Source organism: Haliotis rufescens, unplaced genomic scaffold (assembly GCF_023055435.1).
Source record: "Haliotis rufescens isolate VD_foot unplaced genomic scaffold, xgHalRufe1.0.p SCAF_23, whole genome shotgun sequence".
NCBI classification, from domain to species: domain Eukaryota; kingdom Metazoa; phylum Mollusca; class Gastropoda; order Lepetellida; family Haliotidae; genus Haliotis; species Haliotis rufescens.
In genome coordinates, this window is record NW_025963924.1 from 1,235,640 (window position 1) to 1,250,494 (window position 14,855).

At 40.2% G+C, this 14,855-nt stretch overlaps 1 protein-coding gene across 10 annotated transcripts in view; it reads right to left on the reverse strand.

The window, feature by feature from the left end:
- LOC124140137 (FERM domain-containing protein 4A-like) overlaps nt 1–14,855 on the reverse strand; it is a 214,736-nt gene that overhangs the window by 142,455 nt on the left and 57,426 nt on the right. The window contains exon 1 of one of the 10 annotated variants that reach the window (XM_046507542.2): nt 7,565–7,597. The exons of the other annotated variants lie outside the window; for them this stretch is intronic. Within the exon in view, the coding sequence (XP_046363498.2) occupies nt 7,565–7,582 (18 nt within the window). The 5' untranslated portion in view covers nt 7,583–7,597. Of the gene's footprint in view, nt 1–7,564; nt 7,598–14,855 lie in introns of those variants that run through there. 10 annotated transcript variants of the gene reach the window in all.

A 14,855-nucleotide genomic window follows, 5' to 3' on the forward strand; every position in this document is an offset into this window, starting at 1 on the left:
TTAATGTCAAATAAAGATTTAACAAACCAGTCATCCACTCCCATGTTTCTGTCTTATTTAACCACATAACTGTTATATTGCCATCAATGTGACGCCATGTGACATATTTTCTTTGAACGCCCTACTTTGACAATTACAATGGCACATCATCAATCTGACAAATATATGACCAGCCCATGTCATGACCTTTCAACCAAAGCACCAGGAAATGAGTGATGATGACAATGCATGGCACTAGCTTAAAGTGAAGGGCACCTCTTTGTGTGGACACAGGCGGATGTAATCACTACTGTCCAACACACATCTTCATCTACACAATAAACACAAGGACCTATTGTGTCTGTTCCTACTTGACCCAGCAGATATACGGCCGACTTCCTTTATTCCTGGTAATATAATTGAATTATTCCCAACATATATTCGCAATACCCTACTGACCTGCATCAATGTTTGAAATTAAGCATGAAAGTGAAGGAGTTCTTGTCACAACTATACTGTTAAGGATTTAGGGGTCCCTAGGTTGAAATACCATAGAAGTCCCCCAAAACTCCCACAACCAGTGTTCAAAATGTACAAAACTACCAGGCTGCCATCAGGACACACAGATTTCAGAAGGTGCAGGCCCTGACTAAACCCTTCAGGCCCTCATTTAAAAACCTGCAGCTTATTGTGACATATAAATGACACATAATTTACTGCAGGCCAAAAGGACCTACGACTTGGAAACTGTGGACCTGACACGAGATCTACCTTCCACGGGCCTACGGGCAGGTGCTTTTTTTCCCAACACTGCCCAGGACTCCCCTTAATTTCAAACACTTTTCATGTTACAAACAACCGTTTGCAATTTTCAGCAATGTCTAAAGACTTATAATATTACACTCACATGTGTGTCATACTGATTTTACAAAACAAGTGTCAGAATTCTTGTATTTCAAAAGCGAGAGCTTGTATGGATGTACATGTGCGTTATTTCAAGACACATCAAATGATTATTTGAAATTACTTCAAAAATGAGCATCCCACTTTAAGAGTTGATACAAGAGACGCCAAACCAAAATTAATAATCCCTTATTAGCAAAAAAACCCACTCCACAACTAGGCTGACATGCGAAGTGAATCATGCATAATTGTATCCCCTGCAGAGGAGCACATTCATTAAACCATGTCTGTTTCAAGTGGATGCAGGCAGCGTTCATGGGTAAGTCTGTCTGTGGTTCTGGGACTGTAACCAACAGTTTCTCCATGAACTGGGAGTTCCTGGTTGACTGCTGTCACCTGCATGACCCACAAGCAGCCATAATATCTTATGTTCAACTAACAGTGCGCATTATTTGCATCCAATCCCGATTCTGATGTGTTGAGGAAGCAATGCTTTGTGTCATGTACAACCTTGCAGTAAACCTTTGACTCAACCCACAATCCATTTACTGCCCCCCCCCCCCCCCCCCCCCCCCCAACACATTTACCCCACAATCCATTTACACTATACACATTTACCCCACAATCCGTTTACCCACAATCCATTTACCCGCAACACATTTTACCTACAATCCATTTTACCTACAATCCATTTACCCACAATCCATTTACCCACAATTCATTTACCCTCAATCCATTTTACCCTCAATCCATTTTACCCACAATCCATTTACCCTCAATCCATTTACTCGCAATCCATTTACCAACCATTTACCATTACAAACTACTTCGATCCCATTCCTCGGAATTTCCTCCCATCTTCAACATATAACACTCACACCCTCTAACAGATGGAGGTATGTAATACAGGCCTGGGCCCCCTTCCACAAAGAGATCTTAGTGCTAGGGTGATCGTAAATCCCATATCTTAATATAGGCTTACGACAGTCGTAGCGCTAAGATTGTTTTGTGGAACGGGAGTCTGGTCTTGTAAACAGTAAATGATTGGTCCCATTTAAAAAACATAATGAATAGTCCCGTAATTACATTACATTACAGTACATGGTAATCTCCATTGCAACCCTCATTTCAGCTATTCAATAAAACCCTCTGGTACATTAACCTACAAATAACGTCCTTCTATACCTATATACCTACACACTCAATGCCCTACAAGCACCCTCTCCAACCACCAAGAACCCCCGAGATGAAGGACACCCTCTAACCAGACAAATAAGTACAAGCATTCTTCATCCCGTGCATCCATTTATGCCCCCATCTGGTCCATCTAGATAGGAATAAATTCCATTGCCGATGTTATGCTCTTGTTGAGCCAATATTTGCTGATGGTACATATAAGTGCCAAAGTAAACAATGGTGTACTTAAGTCAATGTTTACAAACCATGAATAGAGGACTTTGTAATGTTTCCACATTTAACCACAATTTGTTATCACTTGAAATAGCCAAGTTCAGGCCTATGTAGCAAGCATGAAGTGCACTTTCACAGAGATGGCAGACAAGAGCGGGCAGGCAGTGCTTGATGGATGTCAGTGAGAGAGTGAATGTTTGTTAATGCCGCAGTCAGCAATGTTCCTGCTGTATCACAATGGCTTGTAAATAACCGATTCTGAGCCAAACATAGAGCTGCGTATCGGCCCAAAAAATTGTATTGCAAAAATATTTGCATCTGTATTGCGGTATGTACTGCACTATATTGGGAGCTGAAGTGTCCTATAGTGACTGACACTGATTGTACATGCAGACCCATTTTCTACATACTCAAGGAAATATTAATAAGCATGGTCAGCTGCTGCAATTTTGTAGTCATGGATACAGGGGAGACAACATTACCCCTGTTTTGTCAATCTATTTTGAAACTAATTGAAAGGCAACATCATTTGTGGATGAATTTCTGAGAAGATTTTAATTTAAAAGATACAAGAAAATATTTATATATATTATAAAATATTTATATATATTATATTTTTTTACCCAATATACCGGAACACAGAAACAGTATTTGATATGTATCGTTTGAAAGACATATTGGAGTATACCGGTAATACAGTGCAGTCCTAGCCAGATAAGTCATTGTTGTATTATGAGCTACTTCTGTCACCAAACCCACATCGTAAATACTTCACCAGTTGTATACACTACATTCCTCATCACCTGTGAAAATACACGACCACTTTGCAGTTTAGTCACTATCAAGACACTGTCTGGTTTCAGAAAGAGGGAAACCAGTTAGTGTTTAGGTTCCGTATTTCTCGTGCAACATGTGCAACAGCCTTGTGGCCATCATTGTCTCAATATCAGGCACTGACAGGGCTTGCACTAAGTTCATGCGCGGAGTTGGGCTCACTTTACTTCCGCGAGTTATGCATGACCTCGTTTCATCACTTCATTACCCGTCAAGTGATGCCACTGAACCTCATCACCTGATCCAATTTAGTCGCCTCTAACAACAAGCAATATTACTGTGGACCGTCTCAACACAAATCATGGAACCAACACATAATAGTTATCAATGTATAGCTATAGCTGTTACAGTTGTGGAACAACACCATCACACCATGGAAGAATCTTAAACTGGCACTGTCTTCCTTGTATGCCAGCTTGTTTTACCTAAATACATTCAATTCATTCCCAGAGGAAATCTATGAGGATTACAGCTGCAAATTATGAACTCAAACAATAAACCCTTGAAAAGTCGAAAACCCGACACCTGGTAACCCAAATCCAACAACATCAAACTAAAGAAAAGAAAATGTTGGCTGATATAAAATGTTTGAGTTGCTGCCTAACACACTTCATGCTAGGGAAATGACGCCGAAGTCAGGATATATTTTTCTTGTTGTTAAGCATTGGGTGTAGATAAACTGCGAACCACTCCATTGTGAACCACTCCATGTTGTGTCAGTGATTCTCTCCTGATATACAGATCAGCACTTATCTTATAAGCAACTGGCTGTAAAGGCTCTGTTAACAGTTCATCAAGCATGCTATACATAGTTTGATAAACATATCTCTTCCCCTAAAATCTACATCAAAACATCTCTCAGAAAAAAACACACATACCTCTGTAGTACCTGTGTATTCCTCAATGACATAACTTATTACATAATACTGAATATTTGCATTTTGATGAGCACCTGAACAAAGCCCGTTACAAGTGTTGCAGGTATTTTGACACCTGTCCCAGGTATGACAAACGATTCCCGTGTCATCATCAGTCAGACTGTCACATCAAGAATGTCCCGTTAGCAAAACTAATTCTGGGTTAGGATCTTCATAATGCCTGCCGGAGCAAAGTTTACTAGTCAGAATCAGACAATCTTCATGTTTCTTAGAATATAACATGCTTATCAAACATATTTTTAAAGCTCAGCCAGTGTTCAAACTAAATACAAGTCCGCTTGTCCAAGACTAGTAACACTCAAGGACCCGTGACATTTCCTTGTCGACTACCACTTTTACCATGAGGTAGATAGCAACTCTGTAGGTACGTACGATCTTGTGAAAACCCCAATTAATTCTAACCCCGTTAACTGAAGGAAAACAGATTTCCTTGGCTACATATAATAGATCATTATCATCACCTGTTGGTATATTTAGAACGAGCCTCAATCAGGAAGACTCAAGACACCTGGGACACACAGGAACTCACACATGTGTACATAGATGCAACCATGTAGATTAACTATTTCCTTACATTAATGGAGAAAAAGTCTCAGTACTGTCTAGGTTAATTTCTAAGACATTGTTATCAAACATTCTAACTGCAATTCAAATAATATCAAATTCTATTCCAAGACTATACCTTCTAAAATATAATGTTCAACGTGTGTGTGTGCGTACGTGCGTGCATGCGCCTGTGTGTATGAAAGTGTCTGTGTGTGTGCGTGCGTCTGCTTGTACCAGTCTGAACTAATGCCGAGTTTATAGTGCTAGCCCACTGAGATACCATGCCGCAGTTTGATATAAATACCCCACTCGGACACAGTATACCAACTCCGAGCGGACCAGTCCTTGTTTTAGCCCCCTAATGCAGAGTGTCAGGCAGGGTAACAACAAGTACCATCTTCTAACGTCCTTTGGTATGACGCAGCCGGGGATGAACCCCCAACTTTCCACTCTCTGAGCAGACACTCCACCACTAGACTACTGAGGCGGTCAAAATAATGTTAAAATAAGTTCCCAATAATGCTAAACATCACATTCTCTATATCCGATATTTACTGATTACAATATTTAAGAGATATTCGCAAACAACATCTATATTGATAACTGTAGTTGTCACCCTGACCTTGACCTCAAAGAATCCACACGAACCAAATCAATCTGATCAAATACCTTCAGTTGGACCTATCAACAACATCTCCATCTTCAAATATGTCCGCCATCATCAGTCCATTTCGTGTTTGACCATTTCTAATACTTTGAAGCCATAAATGAGATGGGAGCATGTTGCAGGCATGTTGCCTGGGAAGCAGAGATCCATACTGTGTGTAAATAGTGACCCGGTACCGCCCCTGGTCCCCCTTGGTCCCCCTCTCATGCACATCAGACTATAGTTCATCTTCTGGAATATCAATCAAGGAAATGATCGGCCCATAATGGCCAGCGAGCCACGAGGGACCGGCCTAATGGAGTCGAGATATAACAGTTGTATAAAGATGAAATTCCCATTGTCCAACGTTGCATGTTATTGCCAGAAGTGACCATACAGAAAGCACGGAAAGCACGAAGCTGTGGCTACAATTGGAATGACGAGATGTCATGGAAACCTCATCAAATGTCATTTTGACCATTACCCAAAACGATTGGATGTACATATCAGTGACACTGCCATTGATGTGTTCCTAGAGACTGTTTTAATATTCAAGAATTGCAGGTGTGAATTTGCTGAAACATCTCATCATACTGAAATGAGTGGTAGCGACTTGTGAAAATTCCTTAAGACTGATTAGCTGCTTTTACAATAAAAATTGCATCTTCCATCTCCTAACAATCAGGGATAGAAATTTACCAAGAAAGGCTTCTCGCCCGAACAGTGATAACACACACACCCCAAAGTGTTTGAAATTCTGCTAGCTCAAGGCATACCTTTAACATTAACAAAACTGGTCCTGGCTAGAGGGCTAGTGCTAATCTCTATCCCTGACAATAATACTTTCAGTTGATTTGGGCAGTGCAGAGACTTGTTTTTCAAGATAAATGTCAACTTGTAATGGCACCATGACTGACTTGTTCATCACAGCTAGAGATGTTATGACTGCTGTTTGTGTATAAAATACCATTTAGAAAGCATAACCAGTGGTAGCAATGAAAATCCCACCCTGAAATAACATACCAGACTATTGTCACGACACTATCGTTTATTGCTTATAACTAGCATATCACTATCAGCAACAACACTTAGCCCACATCTGACAGATAAACACTCATCAAGGTTTTATTGACAGATATAACCCTTGAATTATTCATCTGATCCCTACACAAACCAGGAAATAACACACATAAAGGCAGGTTCGATACTGCAATGGATTGATTACATAATGGGAGACACTGCTGGTTGTAACTGGTCTGAGAGCAAGCTAATCATTTTAACCTGCATGAAGTAGTTTATATTATTCAAATGTCTTGAAAAGGTTAATAACTGGACCAATACATCCCCAGTGAGTGAGTGAGTGAGTGAGTGAGTGAGTGAGTGAGTGAGTGAGTGAGTGAGTGAGTGAGTGAGTGAGTGAGTGAGTGAGCGAGCGAGCGAGCGAGTGAGCGAGCATAAAACAGTATTTGACTTATATCAGATTGTCAGCTTGATGTGGGAGGAAAACTCCAATGTATATCACTCATCTAGTCACCAGCTTGCAGGAAGCTGAAGACAGCAGGGAAATGGAAATAATTAGGACCGGTTCCTACAGTGTCAGAATGGTTAAACAGTTGGTCTTCACAGCCATCCAGAAGTGTAAATCAACAGTAATATTTTTTGCAGCCATCAGTATAGCTAAATCAGTAGACCAACGTTTCAATGTGCAAGACATACCAGATCAGTACCAGTGTGTTTTATAGATCTGTGAAGAATCATATTGAAAGATGGTTCATCATTTCTAAGCCATTGGAAGAATATGCAAAATCAGCATCTATAGACAGTGATGAAGAAACCCAGTTAAATAGTTCTCGTACTTATCACATAACCAGCAATAAATCAGTTAACAGTCTTAGTTTTCTGAATTTTAAAGATGTCCTCATGAAGTGATTGACATAAAACCCACATTTGCATCTCATTTTCGTATTTATTTCAATTCATAATTTTAAATCTCTAGATAGTTATTTCAGACAAGATTCCAACACTGCCTGAAAACTATAGTTTTATCTTATACATAATTTATGTTAAAAACTACGGCATTTATAGACAGAGCCATAGATACACCAACAATGAGACACTTTGATCAGAGATCTTTTAAATAAAACTTTCATAGTGACATTAAAATAAACCACTGAATATATATATGGAAGTAGTCAGCATTGCGTTTTGTCTCAGAGGTGTATATATGTATTCACAGTGGTTAAATGAACAAAATCACTGATTACAAAAATATATATAATTCATAAACAAAAAAGACAATGACACTCACAAAAATGGTCCTCAACATTCTCCTAAGGTGTCCACAACCACAATGTGGGAGCTGTTAATCCACTAGCAGGCATCCCAGACAGAAACCTGCATCTGCTCCACAGGAGCACCCACCAGGACATCACAGCAAGATGGCAGAAACAACACTTATAGAAAGTACATGTCGCGTTATCTCATCAACAGCTACCACACATCCTAATCCCAAAGCAAGACAGCTTATCCTGATCCGCTAATCCCGATCGGGTCGGCCATAAGGTGTGTTGCTATCGTCAATGCGTGGCGGCTGAGAGGCTCTGCTGGTGGTCATCACAGCATATGACAACCCTGGGAGTCCTATCAACGACATGTCCAATTTAGCTGATCATTAAACCTGCTGCTACCTGTGGAGAGGTTAAATCTTAACAAATGGACATCGAATTTGAGTTATGTCTGTAATCTGAAAACTCCATGATCTATCCCAAATTCAATAATTTATCCACAGTGATTTGAGTTTGAACCTGATAGTCCCTGACAGAGGCTTGACAACTGTCATACGTTTACAATAGTAGGCCACTTCAATGAAAAATCAATATTGCCTCTTCGGTGGGAGTATAGTGTTGACACAGACAAAACATCCCAGTTCCTTTGAGATGGCATGGATATCAAATTGATATCACAGGATAACACTTGGATATCACATGACCCACAGATATCATATGACATGATATCACACTATTCTTCATGGATAACAAAACAGGGACAACTAGACCCATGGATATGACACAACATGGGCATCTGGACACAAGGACATCACAAGACACAAGGACATCACACGACACAAGGACAGAATCCCCTGACCCACCTAAACTTGCCATTGTAACAGCCCTAATCTGTAAGCCAAGAGGTCTGTATCCAGCTAGGATTCTAAATATGTTATGTAATCATAGACATGTTGATGAATCAACAGATCGACCTCCCCAAAAATACTGATTACTTAATCAATGGGATCAATCCATACAGATCTGCTGAAACAAAACGTAGTGCGCTGTGACTGTGTGCGTGACGACAGCAACAAATCAAACAGACATGCCCCTATGTTGTAGGGATGTGGTGATTAATGGGACATTCCACTGGGCTTGTTAATTAGGTGATAGAGCTAGGGCAGATTACACAGGTCTTGTCTGGACTGGTATCACCACACTGGCCTTGCTGGTAATAGTCAAGACAAGCTTCAGAATCTTGTGGATGTGATTCAGCTTGTGAATAACCCAAACAGTGATATACATGTCTGTAACAGCTTTGCCATGTTTACCTGGACTCTACTGGAAGTAATGGGGGAGGCAGTGATTGTGGTTTAATGGTACAGTCACCACCACAGCTGGCTGACAAGCCAAGAATCACTCAATCTGGGATTCAAACCCAAGACCATAGGATTCTGACATGCAGATTCTGCAAAGTTAATTACAGCAACTAGAAGTCTAGGGCACCCTGTCCCCCTCAACACCTTAACCCTTGAAGTCTTAACATCTTAACTAGGTGAGAAGAAATGGGGTTCAACATTGTGTTCAACGTTATTTCAATCATATATAGCGTGCACATGCACATGTGTGCATGGCTGCCGGTACCAGTTTTAACACTGATACCCCACTCAGACACATTTAACAGACGACCAGTCCTTGTTTTATCTTCCTAATGCTGAGGGCGAGCTTGGGTAACAACAAGTACTATCCTTTAAGGTCTTTTGGTATGGCACGGCCAGGGGAACGAACCTCTGACCTTCTGCTCTTCAGGCAGACACTCTATCCAATACTCCACAGAGATGGTCAACATGAACCAGAAACAAGAACACAGAAAATAACCCTGACTCATTTATGAACCTGAAAAAAAGTAGAATTCCAAACATAGGACTTCAATTTGCCTGCTTGTTAAACTCAACAATGGATCTCAGGTGGCAGTGTTCTGGTGGACTGTTGACCCAGAGGGCAGTCGATGTCAGAGATCCTGTTTTTTCTGTCAAACAGAGAGACAGACAGACAGGGTCACAGGTTCAGTTGTTTTCCCCAACCTGTCAAAACAAACTCATTGACGGGACAGGTCTAATGTTCTTCAGGGACAGACATGTTTTTGCCAAGCTGGAACAGCCAGCTGTAGACATCAGTTGGTGGTCAAGTTACTTGATGTAGACTGGGTGTCTAATGCATTGTTGCTTACATACAATAACCAGAGATGACGAAGATTAAACCAACAGTCAACACAACGATTTTTGAACATCATGGCTGGAACAGTTTTTCAACTGAGCCTCCAAGATCAAACCTGGTCAAATATTCCTCTTGGACAAAGCATTACAGCATTAGTTTCCCATCAAAATTCAGCAACCAATGATTTTTTCATTTAGATAAACTATTATGTTTATGTAATGCTGAATAGGAAGAAACCCAATGTCTATTTTTTAAATCCCAGCTTTAGAATACACTCTGCCCTAGTCAAGCAATTGGGACATGCAGCATGAAGATCACAGGAAGCATGAACGACCTCGAGTCTCATCCTGCATGTTTTTACAGACGCTAAACCTGGAATAACCATTTGGTCTTGGAGAGAAGGTAAAATATCAAACAGTGCGTCAATTGATGGGCAGCTGAAGCCACATTTGACCTGAACGTGGGAGTCCCATTGCATCAGTGCGATGCTATCAGAAGGTGAAAGTGTGTGTGGAGGGAGACACCTGCATCAACACACAGTGCTCTCTCTCCTGGGGCAATCTGTCTCCTGCATACTACAATACCCAACATCCTCTCTCACTGCCTCATTAGGGAAGCTGCAATTCTATGTCAGGCTTGGTTATGATAACACTCTCACAATATAAACCTGTATACCCCTTGTCCCTACTTACACACCTGAAACTGCACTAAATAACAGATCCTCCAAGCACCCATCAACAATATCCTGTACATACTATATGCATAATCCCCGTTGAGATTCTGAATTGGAATGAGTCATTCATACAATTCAACCCACCAGCAAGTGTATTTGGCTACTTTTTCCCCAAGATCAACTTTACTTTTCTGCGGTGGACTTGAAGTAAAGTAACAGTGAAAAGCCCTTCCTTTCCTCTCAGGAGATCCATTCATAATATTTTCGCTGCTACTTTGCCTTTTACGCCCTATGGAATCTGTTTCAGAAGATAATCAAAACTGATTATTCTCGAGTAATATTTCCATACTGCAACTCCATTTGTGTATCAAGGTATTTCAAGGTTTATGAGTTTCCATGACAATATGATAAAAGACACAGACAAGGATGTCAGTTAACACATGCCAACTTACAATAATCGAGACAAATGTATTCACCGAACCATATTTATTAAATCAGGGGCTGCAGCTACGACATAACACCAGTACAGAAGGTTCGCAGAGATTAATAGTAATTGCAACATCATGCTACAAGAACTGGAGCATCTCACCACCAGGACCAGAATCTTCCGCCCTATACACAACAACTGCTGAATCGGCATAAACGTTGCCATCGATCTGCCGTTCTGACATAAGTGTACGGTATGTGGGAGATTTTAAGGACTAACAAGCCATGTTATAGCTGAAGTAGTTTGATCAGGCCATACCACAGCTGCTATCAAATACCTCATCCAGTTCTGTGGCAATTAATTGCACCTAACCCTGTCGAGCACTTGACAAGAGCCATTGGATCACCTACCATTTTAACCACATGCAACCTAATCCTTATGTGATCAGTGGCCATCTACGGCATGTACTTAAACTAAATACAACCTGTTTGATTGCAAAACAGAACAACCTGCCGGAAAAAAAACTTATTTCAAACTGTTCCTTACACTCGGGAGTCTGCTATTTTAGGTTTGCTCAGTCAACAAGTCCACCACAAAACAAGTCCATCACACAGCAAGTCCATCGCACAAGTCCATCACACAACAAGTCCATCACAAGACAAGTCCATATTCAGCATCAAGTGTTGTGTGGCTCATGCGGCTCATTCTCACATCCCATTTACATACCTTGAGACATTCTGCTTCACATAACTGACCATCCTGAATCACAGTTTTTCATCAGGCATGATGTGAAATACTAGTTTCCTTCCCTAATGTCCTGTATGTATTGCTCCAGAGATTAGTTTCAAAGAGCATTTCACTGCGTATGCTTTGGTCAGTGGAAATGAAGTTTATGCAAACTGACATCACATAGGATTGATGGTTGGTGTATTTCTGGAGTTTGTAAGCATATCTTTCTCAAAAGCAACAATAAACTTAATGCAAAAAGTCAAATTTATGATAATAATAAATGCTGATCTAGTGCTTCATTAAATGTGACCCACAAGGAGAAGTGGGACCTTATGGATGCTAGGATACAATTGTGCTGTGACGTCATAAAGAAAGACATTTGATGTCAACTTACTTCCTTGATATTGCATGTGTGCAGGCTGTATACAAATATCCTATTTTTCTCTAGTTAGTTCATAATGTAATAAAAACATTTCAAAAGATTTCATCATGAATGTCTACTTTCAATTAAGCAGACATCATGTCTAAAAACAGCAGCCATTGATTAAAAGGTTTAAAGTCTGAAAATGGAACTGAAAATGAGTCCAAATGTTTGATGCCCTGTATCTCTGTAATAAACATAAGTTGAAGCTAATGAATTATATATTTGTGGTCCAAAGATAATGAAGTTTTAAAATATAATAAGCAGTTGAAACGTGATCTTTCACCCATAAGATCCCTCCCTCATCTCATGGTTGGTCACAAATATGACCGTGAATGTACAAACAGGTTAACGGTTCACAACAAAGTCAGTTTCAGGGCATGTTATGACTCCTTATTCATCACTTGTCCTCTGATCTATGAATTGATTGTGTCAAGTTTTCAATAGTTTCTCTTGCAGACCCAAAGCTTATACTTCATAAAACATTCCCCTCCATCCATGCTAATCCTCTTCTCAGCTAAAGCAGCCACTACATACACATCCTTCTCTCAATAACTTGGGCAAGCCTATTTAATGAAACATACTTTTAAAATCTATTGCATGATACCTTTACATCAAGTCAAAATTAACACAACCTTGCTGACAGAAAGACCCTTTCCATCAGGCTGCATGGAAGATAGTGAATTTCAAGTGCAAATGGCACAAATTCAACACTGCTTCATGTAGGATGTCACGATTCACCAAAACGTAGACCTGTGCATCGATGATATTCTCAGACGATACAATTGAATTTAATTTGTTGGCAAAATGGGTCTTACCTACAAAATTATTATCATTATTAATTTTTACTGTATGTACATTGTACAATGTATAGAGTGAGTGAGTGAGTGAGTGAGTGAGTGAGTGAGTGAGTGAGTGAGTGAGTGTGAGTGAGTGAGTGAGGTTTTACAGCGCTTTTACGTTTTAGCAATATTCCAGCAAACATCACGATGGGGGATACCAGAAATGGGTTTCACACATTTTATCCATGTCGAGAATCGAACCCATGTATCATCGTGATGAGCGAACGCTTTAACCACTAGGCTACCCAACCACCCCAATTTTAATAGTTTTTATGCCTATTGAAATAAACACATTCCACAAATTTGCTGAGAATTAAGTATCGTGATACATATATTGTGAACAAAGTACAGCAATACGTATCATATTGGCAGGTAGTCATTGTGACATCCCAAGTATGCTTAATGGGATCGAGTGGTCAGGCTTGATGAATTGGTTGATGCATGTTATCGCATCTCAATTGTGAGGATTGATGCTCATGATATCAATCACCGGATTGTCAGGTCCAGACTCAATTAATTATGACCTCCATCGTATTGCTGGAATATTGCTGAGTGCGGCATTAAACAACCCTGGAAGCGAGTCTCTAAACGAGAATCAGACTTGACATCTGCTTATCAAACTGAATACATAATAACTGTAATGCACGACACATTACATATGACCTTATTATTGAGACAGGAGTCTTTGACCTACAATGATTTATCATCCTCCATCATATGAAGTGCTGTCATTGTCTACACCATCAAGCTGGGCTCATGGTAGTGTTAAAACTGCTGGAGCTAATACAGATACAGGGCCAGTGTTCAAAACCCATCCAGAACATCAAGAGGTGCTTTGCATCAGATAAATGCTAAAAGGCAGACTAACACTTAGTCACTGAAATGAAAAGTTTCAGGGTGTTTTTGTGATCAATTATCTTTTAATATTTCAGGAAGAAGCCATTTTCTGATATATATGTTTCGAGGACATCATGAGACTAAGAATTAGTTGGTCCCTAAACAGGAATTCCTCAAGGACAACAGGACACACAAACTTCATGTGTCTTTTGGACAGCGGGTGTAAAGTGGGCTCCTTGGGCCGTGATCTGGTTGGGCTTCTCAAGGTTTTGTTTGTTTGTTGTTTAATGTATATAAGCTATATGATTGGTTGGTTTGTTGTTTAACGCCGCACTCAGCAATATTCCAGCTATATGACGGCGGTCTGTAAAATAATCAAGTCTGGACCAGACAATCCAGTGATTGACATCATAAGCATCGATCCACGCAATTTGGATACAATGACATGCATCACCCAAGTCAGCAAGCCTGACCACCTGATCCCTTTAGTTGCCTCTTACAACAAGCATAGTCGCCTTCCAGCTAAGGCAGTCTGTAAATAAACAAGTCTGGACCCGGCAGTCCAGTGACTGACATCATGAGCATTGATCTGCGCAATTGGGATATGATGACATGCATCAACCAAGTCAGCGAGCCTGACTATCCATTCCTGTGAGTCTCATCTTACGAAATCCAGTTTGACACACCATCATCACCAACATCTTATCACCACTACACTTCACCAGTACTGTATTTGCTTCAACAACATGACACCAATACAACAACAGGACACAATCAGAACTTATGTCCAGTCTGCATTAAGCACCTTTGTATTATTGGTGACTAGTTTCTACCAAGGCAACTAAACAAGGAACCCCAGGCTGGGTAACACAATCTCACACAATTCATTGCCTTAAATATCAGAACAAATACCGGTATTCACATATTTCATCCCATGACAACTGAATCTCCTGTTTGTTCTCAGGCCTTCTTTTCCTTGAGGAAAATGGCAGTGCATGAAGTTATTCAGTTCAGCCTCAGTTATCCAACGTATTATAATATTTCATTCCCATTACAATATACAGACTCTGGACCCATCATTACCTGACAAAGCATCGTTCAGAAAATGACGTCATGATCTGTCCATCTTCCGTATCACAAACAAACAACAGAGTTTCTGTTGCTGATTAGCTCAAACTCATCAACA